The sequence below is a fragment of the Dreissena polymorpha genome, chromosome 14 (assembly GCF_020536995.1).
Source record: "Dreissena polymorpha isolate Duluth1 chromosome 14, UMN_Dpol_1.0, whole genome shotgun sequence".
Taxonomy (NCBI): domain Eukaryota; kingdom Metazoa; phylum Mollusca; class Bivalvia; order Myida; family Dreissenidae; genus Dreissena; species Dreissena polymorpha.
The window spans coordinates 20,592,486-20,613,126 of NC_068368.1; the positions used below are offsets into that span (position 1 = coordinate 20,592,486).

General features: G+C 36.2%; 1 protein-coding gene across 1 annotated transcript; it reads right to left on the bottom strand.

Moving 5' to 3' along the window:
* Nucleotides 1–20: 20 nt before the first annotated feature.
* On the bottom strand, nucleotides 21–18,903 carry LOC127857819 (macrophage mannose receptor 1-like). The gene is made up of 14 exons (XM_052394503.1): nucleotides 18,745–18,903; nucleotides 16,862–17,028; nucleotides 14,956–15,101; nucleotides 13,940–14,061; nucleotides 13,104–13,279; nucleotides 12,067–12,185; nucleotides 11,235–11,365; nucleotides 9,721–9,881; nucleotides 9,058–9,182; nucleotides 6,726–6,853; nucleotides 6,203–6,378; nucleotides 4,061–4,194; nucleotides 838–974; nucleotides 21–650 (listed from the first exon to the last, which is right to left on the bottom strand). Exons 1-14 carry the CDS (start codon nucleotides 18,791–18,793, stop codon nucleotides 562–564), a joined length of 1,860 nt encoding a protein of 619 aa, XP_052250463.1. The 5' UTR covers nucleotides 18,794–18,903; the 3' UTR covers nucleotides 21–561.
* Between the last annotated feature and the right edge of the window lie 1,738 nt (nucleotides 18,904–20,641).

Sequence of the window (20,641 nt, forward strand, 5' to 3'; positions counted from 1 at the left end):
AACAAGTACTTCTCTCCGTATCATGTTCCAGACTTTTATTTATCCTATAAATATGGACCGTGCTCTGTGAAAAGGGGGTGTAATGCATGTGCATGAAGTGTCGCCAAGAAGCACAGACTGCACAGACACATCTTGGACGGCACATTACGCACATACAATAAACCCTTTTCATAGATATCCGTCCATAACAATGAATTGAATTAAAAATAATGATAACATTATTATGAACTCAATAACATACATTTTCCAGTCAAATGCACCAACATTACTGCATTATCATGAAAACGTGTATTTTTTGTAGAGAAGTTAATATATTGCAATACTTATTTTGTACAACATACACAAGGTAGTATTAACAAAAATTGGCTTTTTAAACAGTTAAGGTAATATCTCCTCCTTTCATTGGATGGATAATATCAATGCTGGAATCAGTTGTTGAATGGAATAAACGTGAGACGTCAATGAATCGATTGAATGAAATAGACTGCTTGGTAAGGATAAAGTGCGTTAGAAGTTTTCCCTCAAACAGTACTCGTATGCATAGCAACTGTCATATCGATTTCACAAAGAGGGAGACAATATGAACATGGAAAGAAACGAGACAATCACGGCTGCAACACGATGATGCAGGGCGTATTCTCGCGCAGAGCCTGCAAGAAAGATTTACAAAAATATAAAATTGGTATATTATAAAAAATTAAAAAATAAATGCGTGTTATTAGTCTTTGTGGTACACGGTTTAAGTGTTTGAATATTTTACTATATTAGTTTTTTTTATATAAATAGCAATATGATAAAAAGGAAATACAGCATGTAAATAGTGAAAGTATATAGTACCTGATGTAACACCGTATGCAAGACGTTCGCAGATGAAACGGATTTTAAGGGAGCAAACTCTCTCGTGGAACTGGCCTCCAAATGTCACCAGACCGCAGTTGTCGCCCTGGCGGGTACTCGGCTCACCGGTCCAGTCTCTGTGACGAGGAAAATACCAAAACAGAATAATGGAATATACGGGCCGTGCTCTGTGAAAAGCGGGTTTATTGCATGTGGGTTAAGTGTAGTCCCAGATTAGCCTGTGCATTCCGCACAGTCTCATCAGGGACGACACTTTCCGCTTTAATAAAAAGATGTTTTGAAGAAAGTAGCTTCGTAGATAAAATCTTAATAAGGCGACGACACTTTACACACATGGATTAAACCCCATTTTCACAGACCGTGGCACACATGTCTGTTTAAATAACCGGATCTTGCCATTTTACTAATGCAAACATATATCCCGACTTCACATGTCAAACACGTTGACAGCTGGTACTTTGAAGAACTATGACCACTTTGGCTGGCCTGTTTTTGACACACGGGCATGTTTTTTTTTAACATTTGTACGTGGCCATTGAAGTAACATTACTACTCAAAATCAACAAAAAATTCGTACAATATTTCGTATAAACCTTACCAATTAAAAAATCAGTGTCCCTCATGGCAATTGCCGAAATTTCAACGCCAGATGTGGTCTGGTAAAATAGAGGTTTTATGATACAAAATGCTCGTTTCTATTATTGTTCTGCATATTCAATGCCATTTTAATTTCCCGCAACGATATCTATTCGTACGGAACATGAACACTAACATGGTGTTCGTGTGTCGCATGAATAGAAATATTCGCGGGAAATTAAAATGGAATTAATTGTGTCACAAATAAATAAAAACGAGCATTTTGTATCTACAACAATCTATGAAATCATACCACATCCAGCATTGAAATTGTGGCTATTGCTATAAGGAACACTGATTGTTTAGGAGTTAACTTTATTTTGCGAATAACTTTACGAAATGTGCGTTGATTTTGAGAGTAATAAAGACTTTAAACATTTTTATTTATCAAATAGTACACTTTGTGTTCAGAAAAAAACATTTTTTCCAGTTATTTTTACAAAGGGTATAATTCAAGACAACATTGTACAAAACTTACATAAAGGGGCGTTTTCAAGTTTTGTTTAATTGACAAAATTGAAAAAAAAGTTGTTTCAGATTCGCAAATGTTCGTTTAAGGTACGATATTTGTGAGACAACAGTAATACTGAACATTTACCATGCTCTAAAAGATCAATCATATACAATATCTTTTGACGATTTAAAAACCTGAAAATTATATAGCGTTGCAACGCGAAACGATTGAATAATGTTGAGAGTTCTGTTGTCGTTATATTTTGTGAAACTACGAGGATTGCTTATACACTTGGAGACTTTTCTAACGCCTCACTTAATCATATAAATATAGCTTCCTTATTTTTTGAACGGCTTGTATTGAAATTTGGACCAAGAATAATTCAGCACATATCTGATAATTCCTGAAAATTTAATTGAAATTGAAAAACAACAATATATCAAACTTAACAAATTAAAAACGTCACTTCAAAAGTCAAATTCGAAAACTCGTACAACGTAAAATAATAACCATGTGAAAAGTATAACACATAAACTTACATGTCTTAATAACTGACCGGCCTGCAACTTACTGATTGAGCCGTTGCGCTCCTGAATATTCATACGCGCCATAATGTTTTCTTTAATTAATGTTTTGTTTTTCTTGTGTAAAAACTTACCTAGAATTATGAAAATGAAATTAAATTGGAATAACATGTATATCGCCTTTTACTTCACTTGCTGATTTTTCAAACGCAACACTTTTAAAACTTACATATCTCAGTAATGAGTAAATATTTTTATTTAAAATTGCACACGTGATCATTTAACTACAATGTGTGCAAGCTATTGATAAAATCATTCATCCGTGACGATCGGACGCTTTAGCAAGAGAGAAAGGTAGCCTGTAAAATGCAAAGTGCGTTATTGCTCTCCTGAATATTTATACGAGCTATATTGTTTTGTAAATTCATTTTATAATTTCCTTGTGAAAGAACCCACCTTAAATAATTAAATTGAAATAAAACTAGAATTAAATAGCGTTCCAACAGTTCCACGTGCACAAATATGAAACCACACCTACCCCACGTGCTAAAGCGTCCAATCGTCACGGATGAATGATTTTATCGTTAGCTTGCATAGTATATAGTCAAATGATCGTGTGTACAATTTCAAATCAATATCTTTACTCATAACTGAGATATTCAAGTTTGAAAAGTGAAACGTTAGAAAAGTCTCCAAGTGTATAAAGTATAAAATACATTTCTCAATGAATAAGCACGGATGGCCGATTGGTCTAAGTGTTAGACTTCTACTCCAGGACTCCAGGGGTCAGTGGTTCGAGCCCAGTTGATGGTTACTTTTTTCTTTTTTAAATGTTATTCTCGTTTTTAACTGAAGTTTTTTTTCCAATGTTTACAATATAAAGCATGCCAACATCTGTGAAAAAGGCCCCTAAATGCTTTCTTACTTACGAAATATAACTCCTGGGAATCTTTGTAGCATCAAATTTTGCAAACACTGTATATTATTAGTAATTATATAAAGTAGTAAGAAAAATGAAATAAACAAAACATATTTATATCACGAGGAACAATGTCTGCTTACATGTTGTATATGCAAATGTGTAACATAATTTCTCCGGTAAAGTTCCTCTCTAACGAAAAACGAATAGAAAGAAAGAATGCCGGAATGTCAGAAAGACAGACGGACGGGCAGACGGACGGACGGGCGGGCGGGTTCGCGGGCGGGCGTGCGGACGGACGGATAGACATGCAAACGTTAAATAACATTTAAATATAAAAAATACCTTACAACTTGATTTGATCTAAATTATGTGCAGCTACGGACTTAACGTTCGACGAAACTAAGGACACATGCATACCGACACAGCCACTTACCCGCTTAAGGATAGTTGATGAGCTTGTATCTAAGAAGATGTTGTTGTAAATATGATAACGCATGCTGATTGTCATGTTCATATTTAATCTTGTTAAAAATGATCACTTAGTGAAAACAATTAAAAGACCCTGTTTTTTAAGAGTTTAGACGTCGTATTCACCTAATTAAAATTTGTCAGAAATTTCTTAATTGCTTAGTAGTTTTATGTACAAACTTTGTTTTACGAACTTACATTACCGACGAGTCCAGCACAGGCCCTGTGGCGAACATCCAGAAGCCCTCGGTCTGCTTGTCTGTCAAGGACGTCCACCATCCATACTCGTTAGCCGATAATTGGGGACTGCCTACTGTCGTCTTGATAAAATCCTGAAACGGAATTAAAGAATATAGAATATTCTTGTAAATGATTAATTCTTGTGTAATTATGATTTATCCGTGCATGCCGTTAACATTCGTGTTCCAAAGAACACATATGTTTATTGTTTACAAATTATAATGCGAATATGTTTTAATTGTATTCTTTATACCTAAATGTGCATGTATACAGAAGACAAGTAAAATTATAATAATTGCAATCGCATGATTTTAAGTAAACACTTTAATAATACATATCAGTCGTGATGTGTGAAAAAGGTGTTTAATGCATGCGAGTAAAGTTTCGTCCCAGATTAGCATGTGCAGTCCGCACAGGCTAATCAGGGACGACACTTTCTGCTGTTATAATATGTTTCGCTTCTTCTTAGTTAAAATCAAGTTTAGGTGGAAATTGTCGTTTCTGATTAGCCAGTGCGTTATCTTGGGCGACTCTTTATGCACATGCATTAAACCCCTTTTTCACAGAGCGCGACTCATATATAAGCATTTTGTTCATTGTATGTTTCTCCTCTATGTTTTAAATCCTAAAAAAGTATCAAATATTGATTTATCAATGCTAATAATGAAATGCAATTTAAATTATAACTGACTATTTCTATAATGTTAAAAATGCAACAAAATAACACAAACATTTACGATACATTACTACATAACCGTTATTGAGGTCTTTTAATAATTAGCACATTGTCGTTTAAAGATATAGATCTAGATCTAGAGGATATTTGTTCACGTCAGTGTAAGATCGTTTGTTATTTTACGAGTGATCATAGAAAATATGTTTTCACGAGTGCAAAGCCAATAAACAAATGTTCTGTTTCTTTTATGTCCCTTTTTCAAGAAAATAATTAACAGCTGTTTTCCTTTCGCTGAAAAGTTACCCTTTCTCGGGGTTTCTCCCGTGGCGTGCCTGAATACATTTCAAAACACAAAATGACGGCATTAGTGTGACAAAATGACGTCATTATCATTGTGTACACACCGGTTTTACTGACAATAACGTAGTGACGTCACCATCTATGTATAGAATGCGTAATTATACCACCAAAATTCTCCAGTTAAACTCTTTTACAATGTAAATTAACGGTGAAAAAGCATAAAATAAAAAGAAAATCTGTTAGATTCGGTGGAATGTCGATTTTAAATCACTCGTGACCATAGAAAATATACATAACATTATTTATGATAATCTAAAAATAGAGAAAGGAGTTCCGAAAATGTGTTCTTTTCGCCGGTGAAAAGAATTATTTTTTTTTATTTTCACTGCTGTTATTTTACTGCAGAAATGTCTTATTTTATCACTAGGTATAAAGGAACATTTGTTTTAATCTTGTCTGATGAAGTAACAAAATACGAATAAATATAAGACAGAGCAGTCCAATCACATGTAATCGAATTGTAATTTAGAGTACTACCACAATTAATTCATAAGAATGACTCATGTGCAAAGAAGAAATAGCAACGTACTAGAATAAAATATTAACTTAAAAACCAATACATACTCGCTAACGTCTTGATGTTATTTTTCAATAATGCATGTTAGTACTTAAATTAACCAGTCGACACCTAAGGTTGATTTCTCACGCACACAACAAATACTCGTTCATGTATACATAGTATTCAACGTGCGATCTCAGCGTGTAAAGACTTCATTTTTAATTGAAAATACGCTTATTTTAGCAAAACTACTACATAAAACAGTTGTGATCAAACATATAATTGCTTCATACCCCTCATGTATAACTTTTGTTGTTGACGAAACAATTGATGAATTCATAATACTTCTATCAATGCTTTATTACTCAAAACTACTCATCACAAAATGAGCGCCATACTGTGTTGTGCACAAGTAAGATTAAACATGATGCTTACACCATGGCATCCACTATACGTGCTTAAAGTCCAATTACGAGATACAGTTTAATCATTTTAATAAATCTTCATAAGCCTACAAATGTAAAACGAATTTATAGTGAAAACGCGCCATTAGGTTGATACCCACGTGTTCGTCCGTTGTTTCAACAGACAGGAGAGCTGCCACATTATTTGTTTTCCCCGACAATGATGCGCAAAACGACGTCGCTTCTTGTTGATTCATCAGGGACGATATGGGGTCGAACGGAGTGAATAAATAACAGTTGTTATTGTTCGCATACCAACTGTTGTTAGGGCACGGCGCTGAAATAGGTGACGGATAAAGAGGAATGTACGCAAAAATGAATTTTGAAGAAAGACATGTGATTTATTATCTAAAAGCAAAACAATGTAATGCTTAATTGTTATGATGATAAGCGATAACGGACATATAAATCACCTGAAGACAAAATAATACAAATCAAGTAAATGGTTTCAAGGTCATTACGCGTGCGTTAATTTGTGTATGTCAATCAGCAGATCCCATATATCAAATGAACTATACTGTTCCAAACATTCAATTAACATCATAATTTTGATAAGTAATCTAAACAAAACTTCAGTTCAAAACATTATATTTAAACAAAAGTAACAAACAGAGTAAGTCTTACAAAGATTGTCGATTTCGCATATCGCGGCTGCCTTCAAAGAGCATGTCTGATCATTGTATTGACCCGTGGTGTATATCAGCCCGCAATTCTCTTGGCCCTTGTAGTTATTAGGTTCTTGGTTCCACTTTCTGAATTATAATTTATGCATTAAGACCTAGTAGACTCTCCATTCCTTCTAAATTGGATCAATTTATTTCCAAAATTAGAGATGTCTAGTATATTTATTTCTATATTTAGAATATTTCTTACAGAAATTCCTTTAAGCAAACAGCGCAGACCCTGATGAGATGCCGCATGGCGATGAGACGCCGAATCATGTGGCGTTTCATCTGGGTCTACGCTGTTTGCCAAGGCCTTTTTTCTAGACGTTAGGCATATATGGGTAGAAGAAAGGAAATTATCAGTCTAGGTTTTGGCCATTACACATGCATATAAATTTGTTGTTAAGCTTACTTTGCAATTTGATTGACAGTAAGGGGTGTTTTCTGGTCATGTGCATGAGCGTAGTTTTAGATGAATATCATACTTGATACCGCAGTATATCGTTGTTGTTAGACGAACAGCAAGCATATTTATTTGAAATTTAATTAAAAATCCATTAATTCTTTCTCATTTTAATCAGCTTCCAATAATTTACCTTTCTTTACCGCACATGCCATTTGATTGAACGTATCGTAATGTTCGTTTCTTAGCCTAAACACAGTTTTAAACATACTGAAGTATGTCCCAGAAGGTGTCATGCCATCAAGTGAGAACGCAACTTCCGCCCAATTGAAGCCTCGAATACTTACATATAGGACTGATAAGGGGATGATCCGGCCGCCCAATTGAAGCCTCGAATACTTACATATAGGACTGATTAGCGGCCGATCCGTCCACCCAAAGGAAGCCTCGATACTTACATATAGGACTGATTATCGGGCGATCTGTCCGCCCAAAGGAAGCCTCAATACCTACATATAGGACTGATTAGCGGGCGATCCGTCCGCCCAATGGAAGCCTCAATACTTACATATAGGACTGATTAGCAGGCGATCCGTCTGCCCGATAGAAGCCTCAATACTTTCATATAGGACTGATTAGCGGGCGATCCGTCCGCCCAATGGAAGCCTCAATACTTACATAAAGGACTGATTAGAGGGCGATCCGTCCGCCCAATGGAAGCCTCAATACTTACATATAGGACTGATTAGCGGGCGATCCGTCCGCCCAATTGAAGCCTCTATACTTACATATTGGACGGATTAGCGGGCGATCCGTCCGCCCAATGGAAGCCTCAATACTTACATATAGGACTGATTAGCGGGCGATCCGTCCGCCCAATGGAAGCCGCAATACTTACATATAGGACTGATAAGATGGCGATCCATCCGCCCAATGGAAGCCTCAATACTTACATATTGGACGGATTATCGGGCGATCCGTCCGCCCAATGGAAGCCTCAATACTTACATATAGGACTGATTAGCGGGCGATCCGTCCGCCCAATGGAAGCCTCAATACTTACATATAGGACTGATTAGCGGGCGATCCGTCCACCCGATTGAAGCCTCAATACTTTCATACAGGACTGATTAGCGGGAGATCCGTCCGCCCAATGGAAGCCTAAATACGTACATAAAGGACTGAATAGCGGGCGATCCGTCCGCCCAATGGAAGCCTCAATACTTACAAATAGGACTGATTAGCGGGCGATCCGTCCGCCCAATTAAAGCCTCAATACTTACAAATAGGACTGATTAGCGGGCGATCCGTTCGCCCAATGGAAGCCTCAATACTTACATATAGGACTGATAAGCGGGCGATCCATCCGCCCGATGGAAGCTTCAATACTTACATATTGGACGGATTAGCGGGCGATCCGTCCGCCCAATGGAAGCCTCAATACTTACATATAGGACTGATCAGCAGGTGATCCGTCCGCCCAAATGAAGCCTCAATACTTACATATTGGACGGATTAGCGGGCGATCCGTCCGCCCAATGGAAGCTTCAATACTTACATATAGGACTGATTAGCGGGCGATCCGTCCGCCTAATTGAAGCCTCAATACTTACATATTAAACGGATTAGCGGGCGATCCGTCCGCCCAATGGAAGCCTTAATACTTACATATAGGACTGATTAGCAGGCGATCCGTCCGCCCAATGGAAGCCTCAATACTTATATATAGGACTGATTAGCGGGCGATCCGTCCGCTCAATGGAAGCCTCAATACTTACATATAGGACGGATTAGCGGGCGATCCGTCCGCCCAATGGAAGCCTCAATACTTACATATAGGACTGATAAGCGGGCGATCCGTCCTCCCGATGGAAGCCCCAATACTTACATATAGGACTGATTAGCGGGCGATCCGTCCGCCCAGACGTACGCTCCCTCGGTTTTTTGGTCGTTAAGTCCTGTCCAGAAGATGGCGTCATTGGCGGGATCCGTCATCTGCTGACTCAGCCATGCCTGGAGGCGAAATACGTTGCAAGTCTTTAAAAAAACGTTGCCCCACAAAACCAATTTCGCATTTAATAACACTCCACGTAGTAAGTTGCTTTTAATATCAAATGTCATTGACGGCATAGCGTCATGCGATAATAAAATCATGTGCTCGTAATAGACTTACGCAAAAAACAGAAGCAGGACAATACTTTGATTATTCGCAACATTTTTACACATCAATACTAAATTCTATCTTTTCCGTTTTCGTGTTTTTGGTTAGGTTATATTTAAAACAGTAAATGACGACAAGGTGTAGTTGAAGCTAAACATCGAATGACCGATACCAATAATATTGACATACTTTAAAAAATTGTCATCCAGAAATTAAAAGCAAACTAAAAGCAATACTGCTAGTATTCAATATTTCGAAATCTTAATACAGTGCTGTTTCCTAGAAGGTACATATTATTTTCAAAATTTCATGTTTTACCAATAATAAGACAGTCGTTACGTAGTTTATATACTTGCAGATGAATGATAAACCATACAATTTGTCGTGTACCTGTTTGTCGTACGAGTCAATTTTTACGAGGTCTGCGCCTCGCTTCTTGCAGTAACTTCTTGCGTCCTGCCAGTTGGCAGTTTGTGAGTTGCCGATGAAACCGTAACACAGCTTTCCGCCTCTAATCCATTGGCCACAGCCTAAATTGTCTGCGGTTTGGGCTTTAGAAATAAGCATTTTTTAATAATTTAAATCGTTTGAAGATGCATTTATACTAATAAATATTAAATAATCATATTGCGATCAATATAAAACACTTCCATCCCCAGCCCTGTTTGAACTATAAGACGTCGCTAATGATGAAGTTCAATGAATACAATGTTATAGAATGCTTCCCATTTATATAGATCCCATACATTCACAGGCCTGCATGTTTATAAATAGCTGTCAGGTCACTAAAAGTTTAATTAAGAAATAATTCGTGTGCGTTATAGTTTGTTGTCGAATAACCCACGGCCGGAAATTTAGATGCGTAGGGATTAAATCACGAGTGCGAAGCACGAGTGATTTGAAACCACGCATCTAAACTTCCGGCCGTGGGTTATTCGACAACAAACTATGAAGTACACGAATTATTTCGATTCTAACACGATTTTACTAAAGATTTATAGAATGTATCTTATTTTTCTTGCATACTATTTTATGTGAAGCTCCGCCCATAAAAAATAGCTTTCGGCTGTTCTGTCGATCAGATCTCCGCCCTCAATAACAGCCAAACTGGTTGGAAAAAAACCATTTCATTTCTCACGTTTGGTTCAATAAGAACAACAACAACTTGCGTAATCTAACATGTTTTCATTGTACACTTTAAATTAACGCAAGAGTGTTACATCTACAAGAAAACAACACTGTATATGTGACAATAAATTGGAATAAACTGACGATACTGTACAGAACAAATTCGATCCGCGATAAGAGCACAGTGCCCCGAACTTCAGCCATTTTAGTATCGAAGCAGCAGACGAACACCGTGGGAAATTGGGTCAATTTCACGCATTTCTGTTTATAGCGTAGTTTTTGTCACGTGACTTTCATTCATAAAATTCCGGATTATTACGCTGGTGGAAAATGTATCGGCATGTTTTGTTTAGCTACAGCGCGTGTTTTCAGTGTATAAGCTCCGCCCATAATTTGTTGCAGAATAACCCATGGACGATTTTCTTCTTTGTTTATATGAAATTTGGCACGTGCCATGTTAGAATCTACAATAATGTTTAAATCTTAAACAGTTCCGCAATAAGAACACATCGTGTTTGTTTTTAATGTAAATTATTATTTAGATTAATCGGAATAAACGGCGTTGTGTTTCAGTTATTGGTTTAAAACGTGTTCAGTTGTCGAAGATAAATTTAAAGGATCCATATTAGCTGTTTGAACGCATGACTGTAGAGAAGAAATTAGGTTTTTCACTTTCATTTATGTTAAGTGCGCATACTGTAGGGTGAAACGGGTTCAAATGTATCTATGGTTTTCCTAGCATATGGAAAATAAGAATCTAGTAAATAAAAACTTACTGTTGTACTGCTGCTGGTAGCATATAAAGTTGGAACTGGATGAACAGTCCCTGTCATCGAACACACCGGTCATACGTAGAACACCGCAGTTCTCAATACCAGCAACATTGTTCGGGGCTGTCTGCCATGGACTTAAAGCACAGCACTATGTAAAGTATTGTTAAGCAAGAATCGTGTCCCAATCAAAGTTTGTGAGGTTTCTTATATGAATAAAGTGAAAGTCTATATTCGTTTCCGTTCCATAACTTTATCATGGCTCCCATTCATAGTGGTAGCAGAAATTTTATATGCTACCGTTTTTAGTTTGTGAATGATTTTGTTTGCTTTCCATAGTTAGTTGCAGGTCCATACTATTTACGTTCTTTGGAGAATTTTAAAATTACTTGTCACAATTAATAACCAACATCAAGCAATGCGTCGCACCCACAACATGGCTAATATGATCAAGGTAAAAGTTATACTTCATGTTATACATTTACGTCTTCTTAAGACAATGTTCGGTGTATGGTCCACAGACAATTGCAAGGTTAATGTAGAAAAGTAAAATGTTTACATAACGTTAACGCATTCGGTGGTACACATTGGTATATCCAACCGCACATATCAAGGTTAATGAGCACATCTTTTCATCTCTCAGACGGCTCATTGTTGGAATGTGCAATACAATAATAAAAGGTTTTGCGGTCTCATTTGCGGAAACGTAGGTTGAACTAGAGCTTCGCATATTGCATAAGACCTATTTTCGCACGACGCTAGAACAATAATCTACCATTACTCATTTAACGTTAAAAAAGGGTTGGCCTTTGCGAAGATAGTCTTATTAGTCGCTTACACTGTGACAGCACTTGTGGAACCAGTAAGCCAGCCCCATTGACCATTCGTGCTGGTATAGCCAATCCAGAACACTGTCGCACTCGGTGTCTGGTACGGCAGGTTGTTTGTTAGGAAGTTCTAAAGAGTAGAATAAAGACGCGGCGTTCAATATGTTATAAACGTTACTTTGGTTTGCTCCTCAGTTCAATATAATAACTGGATTTGCATGTGTTTGCCGAATGTTATGCATATTGATGCACTTTCTTATTCATATTAATATTCATCGAATGATATGATATTTCTTCTTGCTTCATGCTTCATATTTATAGCTGTTAGTCTACAAAACTATTTAAACTATTTAATTCTTGTATATTATGATTTTCTATGCAGAGGAAAATAATATACGCGTTTTATTTTAATTATGATAAAAATATGCAAACTAATTATTATCCACTTATGAAGGAGGATTGTACAACCCTAATTAGAATGCTTATTAATCGTAATGGGTAAGTATGTTTCCTGACATGACTTTTGATGAACGAAGTAGAATATAATTCGCAATGTGTATCACCGAATGATATCATAAAGAAGCTATTTAAAATCCAACACAATGTTTAATTACTTTTATTACGACCATACAAATGCGTTGTTTAATAAATGCAAAACCTTCGGCATAGTTCGCGCAATATTTGACAGGTTTTGTAAGATCAGTGATTAGAAGTTCCTTAGTTTGATCTCCAGTCTATGTGCCATTTAAAATATACAAACAGATAACAACGTTTAACCTTTGAAATTAAACGGGTTGGAAAGGTTTTCAATAGAAAAAAGCCTATACTTGGGCTAAGCTCTGTGAAGACGAGGCTTTATTCATGTACGTAAAATGCCAACCCCGATAAGTCTGTGCAATACGCACAATTTTAACGAAACAATCTGTTTAAGCTCAAACTGTCGTCCCTGTTTCGCTTATCTCGCCTGTTTTCAGGCTTATATGGGACGACAATTTACGTACACGCATTAAGCCCCGTTTTCACAGATCGCGGCTATATAAATCCTTACCAAATCGTTCTGATCCGCGACCGACATCAGCTGGGCGCCGTTTGCGTTACTTCGAGAAGGGTCTGCACACCACAACTTGGCATCGTTCCACGACAGAAGGCGCGTCGCATTTGTCGTGTCACTAATCCAGTAGCACGCGGTACCGTAGGAAAGCCAGCCCAATGGACATCCACTCTCTAACGCATTTGAAAACGGTCAGGATTGTGTTAAATCATATTTTGCAACATTCAACGATCTCGACATGTGTTCGGTCATTTATGGCAAAACAACGTACGATCGAACAATATATTTATTTTTTTTAAGGACACAAAGACGATATTTGTTGAGTTCTGTTTAAGATCGTTCAATCATTTCACGAGTTAAATATGTCTTGACACGTGTTCTTTTGAGTGACATGTGTGTTTTTTTATAAATATTATTCTCAAAGTGATCTTCTACAAATGTTGGAAAAATACAACTACAACTTTTGTTAAAATTTTGTATTCTAGTCTACACTGTTCGTAAACACTTGTATTGTATATATGTCCTCGTGGGCTTAAATGCCTTATTGGATTGAAATATACTGTCTGTCTGTCTGTGTTCTATCTTACACGGAAATCAATCAATTTGTATTTGTGTAATTGACGATAGTTAATAAATACGCGAGCCATGCTTGTGCGATATTAAATTCCGTGCATTGTGTCATCAAAGATATAACAATGTTTAGTAGTGCAATGTTTATATGGGTATCGTCTTCTATTTGATAATTTTTTATTGAGAGTCTATTTAAGTATTACACTGATATATCGTTTGATTTGACTACAAATACCAAACTTTCTAATCAAATCAATACTCACGCCCGGGCAGTTTGCAAATAAACCCCTGTAGAGAAAGACAGTTCAAGTCAGACAGGGTACCAAGGATGTTCATGCCTGCGCAGTTTGCAACCCCGTCGTTTACTGGCGAGGTACCCCATTGGCTAGAATCAACAAAAACAGTTAATACACATACATGTAAGTGAGTCTGTTAAAATGTGTTTGTTACTCATAAATATTTGTTTTGGATAATAAGGAATGAGATAAAAGAGAATAGTACATCTACTAGAAACAATTTTCTTTCTGTTGCCATTTTTCTTCATGGTTTATTTTTATTTTAATCGCTTTATATGGAACAAACAAGAGATGTGTTTGTCAGAAACTCAATGTCCCTACTGCGCCGCTTTGATACATGTTTTTTTTTATTTGACCTTGAAGAATGACCTTGACCTTGGCCTTTCATCACTCAAAATGTGCAGCTCCATGAGATACACATGCATGCCAAATATCAAGTTGCTATGTGAAGGGACATAGAAGTTATGAGCAATTTTCGAAACCTAAACGCGAAACATAAACGCAAAATGTGACGGAAAGACGGACGGAAGGACGGACCATATGCCCTCTTTCGGGGGCACAAAAACAATATGTTAAGGTTGTTATTATTAATAACGACGTCCTGTCACGTTTTTTCTCCCATTTCGTTGACAATGAGTTTAATTGAGGTCTTTACATCGTGAAATTAAATATAAATAATGATGAACTTTTAAAAAGTTAAAATATTTAACCGTTAAATGAAGCTATATTCCACTGTAAACCCATGCAATTTAGTCCATAGAATGATAAACATCAGTAACATTGACCTACTCTTGCAAGGTGAACCTCAAGTTTAGTCGGAGATTATTAATTACACTATTTAAAGCCTAGTGTTTGTCTTATCATCAGTGAAAGTGTTTGCATGTTAAAGACAATACGTACTTGTGGAAGAATAACAATTTTAACCTACGTTTAAAACATTAAAAGCATAATAATCAAAGAAGAATGAACCACAAACAACTCACAGCAAAGACATGTCTACCGTTTCGAACATCCCCCATTGCCATTTGCCCGTACCAAGCTTTGTTAGGGATGTCTTCGGGTTGTCGTTGAGATCTGTCCAAAATCCGGCGCTTGGAAAAGACGCTTTTGCTGTGGTTGTGATCCAGGTCTGCATACAGTTAAGTTCATTAAAAAAAATCGAATTAATAGCGTCATAAAAATAAATGATATAATTTTTTTAATCATTATAATGAGAAACATTGAATACAATGTGTTATTATTAACCCTTGAGACGATGTGCATTCACATCTTGATACACTTCTTGTGTATGATACACGTAACCCATTTATGCCTAGTGGACTCTCCCATCCTTCTAAATTGGATCAATTTATTTCAAAAATTAGGGATGTCTAGTATATTTATTTCTACATGTATATTTAGAATATTTCTTACAGAAAATCCTTTATGCAAACAGCGCAGACCCAGATGAGAAGCCGCATCATGCGGCGTCACATCTGGGTCTACGCTGTTTGCCAAGGCATTTTTCTAGACGCTAGGCATAAATTAGCTAAAGAAACTTCAGCGTACAGTTTTTATAGTATTGACATACCTGTACGCTGAAGCTAACCCCGTATCGAAAGTCAACCAGAGTCGTAACATATTTATGTCACGCTATAAATCAAAGAAAGCTCATTTTCTTGGATACATTTCTACATATATTGGTGAATGAATATAAATTACTGCATCGAGGAATATTTTAAGGTTCAAATGTTTCAAATGCATCTTACAATAGATGAAAATAACTCTCATCAGTCTGAAATTCACAATTTTGACGCCATTGTCGCTTTGTCACGTGACGAGTTTTCATTTGGATACTTTCGGATCGACCTTGACATTTTATGCTGAAATTGTAAACATTACTTTCGTTTTCTGAAATCTATTATTTGTGATTAACAACTTACGTCTGGTGGATTATAAGACTGATTTCATTGTGAATCAGGTAGTTTTATATAATATTTACTTCGACTTTGTATTGACACTACAATATGTTTACAAAATAAGCCAGAATAATTAAAATACCGGGAAATGTCATTCTGAATTTGAAAACACTTGAGCACATGGTTTGTTACTAAAAATAGAAATAACGTCATATGACCGTCAAATCTCGGGAGATTCGCATTTCAAGAAAGTCTGTCACATCGCTGTTTTTCTCGATATGTAAGAGCAGAAAAGATACATTTTAAATGTTTAAGATAGTATTTTGTGAAAGAATATAACAGTTAAATGTGAAAAATGTCATTCTTTCCAATCAAGTGGTTGATTTGGGCCAACAACTGCATTTAAAAGCTGTTTTGGACCGGTCTGTGTTAACTGTCAACTTTTCGGGAATTTCTGGTTGACTTTCCTAATGGGGTTGGTCCATAACTATAAAGTCGCGCCAGTCAAAAATCATAAAAAGCGACATTTAAAGTTATGGTAGCCAGAACTAGACATAAATGGGTTAATGCATCGTTTTAGACAAATGATTTTAGGTAGCATTGTGTTACTCCTCGTTCTTTATTTCTATTATAACATATTCACATGAGTTACGCTTTTACAAATCAATTTTAATTGTAATACTATACCCCTAAATCAAGGTTGTCTTCATAATGATTCTAAAACTACGTAATACAATAACCAGCACTCTATTCGAAGCTAAAATAAATCACGCATTATTATATTATGCCATATAAGTATTTGCTCGTTGTTTACAGAATTCAAGATTATACATATATTAGGTGTATGTTGTAGTGTTAATGCGCGTATGATTGTCACTAGAAATAGCATATACTATTTTCAAGTTTTTGTCTCTTTTTATATATATCAATATAGACTCCGATTTTATCTGCAAATCATATAACAAAATACGATATCGATAGTTTTCCATACCAGTTCATCGGAGGAGTGAATTCGCAACAAATTCGCCCCGAGATTGCTACACTCCGCCTGCGCGCTAGCCACAGACACTCTCTTCGTGGTATCGAATTTGTAGCAGTTGCTTCCGTACGGCAGCCATCCGTCGTCACACAAGTTATCTGATAACGCTCCCGGAACACCTGGGTCGTGTATAGTATAACATTGACAAGCTTAATTCAGTCTAGCCGAATAGCTTGATATATTTGCAAAATATAGTTATTAACGGTTTGTTTATATTCTGTGGGTAAACCCCGTTGATCTTACATCCTGATAAAGCAGATATTATTTAATTATTGTCAACCCGTTTTAATTTTTAATCCAACCTAACGCTTTGCGCAGAAATAGTCACAAAGCCTACACGTGATTAAAGATCCCGTAATTATAAATACAATAAATGAAATATTGCAGATGCTAGTGTTTTATTTACAGTATGTGCTTATTATTTACAAAAAATATGTTTAATTTTAACTATTATTAAACAAATCTGAAACAATCTCATTAAGAATCCTCTATGAACATAACATGAAAAAGATGCACAAATATTAAACTTGACTAAAATGCCCATGTGTTGTAACAATCGGTAAAACAATAAAAACTAATTTGGGGATGGCTTTGAAAATATGTCATGAAAACAAATTAACTTATATATTGTATAAAGTGTAAGATGTTAAATTATCAAGTAAACATACAATTTAAATTTGCTATTCGACCACGTGAAAAAGGGTCTTATGCCATCTGCCACAAGAGTTGCTTCAGCCCAGCCCAGTCAGTTCAGGTGCTACCCTGTCCGATTAACCCATTTATGCCTAGTGGACTCTCCCATCCTTCTAAATTGGATCAATTTATTTCCAAAATTAGGGATGTCTAGTATATTAATTTCTATATTAAGAATATTTCTGACAGAAATTCCTTTAAGCAAACAGCGTAGACCCTGATGAGACGCCGCATCATGCGGCGTCTCATCTGGGTCTACGCTGTTTACCAAGGCCTTTTTTTCTAGACGCTAGGCATAAATGGGTTAACGTCACGCAAGGTTTCATTCTCTCTTTAGCGGACAGTGAAGCTCCCGAACAGGCTGCGCGTTTGTGCAGGCCGGGCTTTAGCTTCTTTTTCCGCATATAGCATTAGTACCATTTTCGCTTGACGCGACTCATATATGATGAGAAACGACTGTCAAATAAACCGATAATTGGCTTATTTATTTGGCTTCTCAATTATGACGCGAGAAATGGTAAATTCTGAGACAGCAATAGTTACATGTAAGTCATTTTTCGTCGTCATAACGCTACTTCCAAATTATACAAAACTATTGCCTGGACCATCATGAAATCTCACGATGCCATCGAATCATGAACTGCTAATTGTGAATTGAATAAACAATTTAAAATAAACGAATATTTTTTTTCCATTTTGTGACACTCATTCTTTTATATTAAACATCGTTTTAACCATTGAACGCTCCGTAAGTGCATGCACATGTAATTTTGACACCATTATACATACAAAAGAATGAAAAAGATAAACTAAATATGTTTAAATTGCATGTTTTAACAATTTATGAAAATTTTGAATGTGCATTGAACAAATATTCATTGTCGTGAAAATGTTATCATCAATCAAAAGAAATATTTGTAATGTTTAAAATTTCTACGGATTAATCACAGATTAAACACAACCGATACTTGTTTAAGGTTTAGCACTTTTGAGAGTAATTGAAATTTCGTTTAGTTCGATTGAAAGCTTAAATTGTGATATCATAACTATGAATATACTACACAATTATGTATTAAATGCAGCTTTTACGGATTATTTTTAATAGTATATATACGCTTTATTTTATCATAAAAACTACTTACATAAAACGAATAATAGTCCAGCTAATGTTGTATAATCTGTCATTTTCATTCAATGAACAAAACCGAGAGAGGGGCGTAGAGGTAAAGAGTTTAGACTTTACCCGCTATCATACGATGTCGATTATCTACCAAGCATGTGCTTGGACACTTATTGTACAAGATAGCGAACTGTATTCATGACATTTTTCTATATTTCTTAAATGAATATCTAACTACCACCAGCGGGTTTCCTTTTCAATAAATCAGCTCTCCTTTTTAATTATTTGTTACTTCACTAACTTTTCTGTAAATTATATTAATATATTATACTAAACGTCATGTACATGTGTTTGTATGTTTGTGCGTGCAAAATTAAAGATTCGTATAAAATATCAAATGTGATATCGCAAACGCATACACGCATTTACAATATTGACTAGACATGGACCGTTCAAATCAAAATTGTAGTTTTTTCCATAAAATATAGCATTTTATTTAAAGGAACCACTCAATTCAAAGCTCATTTAATGTGTACTTCTCTTAATTATAAAGGATGGCACATTACTCAAAGTCGACATGTTGAATGATATAAAAGTAACGGGAATAAAACAATGGTTTAATGCGCACTCTTGAACATTATTTAAATTGAGCCGCGTTCTGAGAAAACTGGGCTTCATGCATGTGCGTAAAGTGTCGTTCCAGATTAGCCTGTGCAGTCCGCACAGGCTAAACAGGGACGAAACCTTTCGCTTTTATGGTATTTTTAGTTTCATGGAAGTCCCTGCATACCGCAAATCAAGTTAAGGCGGAGAGTGTCGTCCCTGATTAGCCTGTGCTACATTTACAAAAAAGTATAATATCAGCATACAAAAACATGATAATTGTACATATGTATATCCTTATTCGGTGTTATCTCCTTCAATGCATATTAACATTATCCCAATATTCAATCTACAAGTTATATGATTTTAATGCCACCATAAATACAAAGCATTTCAAAGCATTAACAAAATTTAAAGAGAATGCCAATGTGGTTTATTATTCGAACGAGTTATAAGTAAACAGAACAAAGTTATAATCCATTCAAAACATGCATTTTGGCTGCGCTCTGTGAAAAGGGGGTTTAACAAATGTGCGTAAAGTTTCGTCCCAGATAATTTTGTGCAATCCGCACAGGCTAATCAAGGACGAAACTTTCCGCCTAAACTTTATTTTTGATAAGAAGAGACTTTCCTGAATCGAAAAATATAGTAAAAGCGTAAAATGTCGTCCCTTATTAGCCAGTGCGGACTGCACAGGGTAATCTGGGACGACACTTTATACACATGCATTAAACGCTTTTTTCACAGAGCGCGGCCAATTTATAATATTTGTGTTGTGTGTTGATATTTCCTGTTGGTTAAACATGTGTATATATTTATTTGAATATGTGGAAAAATTTAGCGCTTTATTGATACATTACCGATAATACATAAGAACGTGTGTTGGAAGATGGGTCTTCCACCGATGGAGATATAGGTGTGGTGGACATGGAGAGTCCCTGCATTATCTTCTCAGGGAAAAAGTTGAACAGGACGGGATAGAGCAGACATCCCTGACGGACGCCCACTGATGTCCTAAAGAAGTCCCCCCTGCTGTCCGTTGAGAAGTACTGCACTGGTGGCGTTTCCGTAGAGTTCTTGAATGACGTGTACCAGCCCGTCTTCAATGTTAAATCATCTCATAACATGCCATAGGTCATCATGACACACGCGGTCAAAAGCTTTCTAAAAGCCAATGAAGTTATGGAAGGAAGAGGTCACGTTGGTGTAGCAGGTGTTTCTCAATGATGATTCTGCTGTTGAAGATCTGTACCACTTTGCTTCGCCCAGTTCTGAATCTAACCTGCTCCTCAAACATCAGTTTCTCAGCCTTACTT

Excerpts from the sequence above, each read along its gene's own strand:
- LOC127857819 (XM_052394503.1), bottom strand. The coding sequence starts at position 18,793 with ATGAAAATGACAGATTATACAACATTAGCTGGACTATTATTCGTTTTA. Across the intron at positions 15,102-16,861 it reads TTCACTCCTCCGATGAACTG|ACCTGGATCACAACCACAGC; the intron begins GTATGGAAAACT and ends AACTGTATGCAG. Across the intron at positions 12,186-13,103 it reads TCGCGGATCAGAACGATTTG|AACTTCCTAACAAACAACCT; the intron begins GTAAGGATTTAT and ends TCTACTCTTTAG.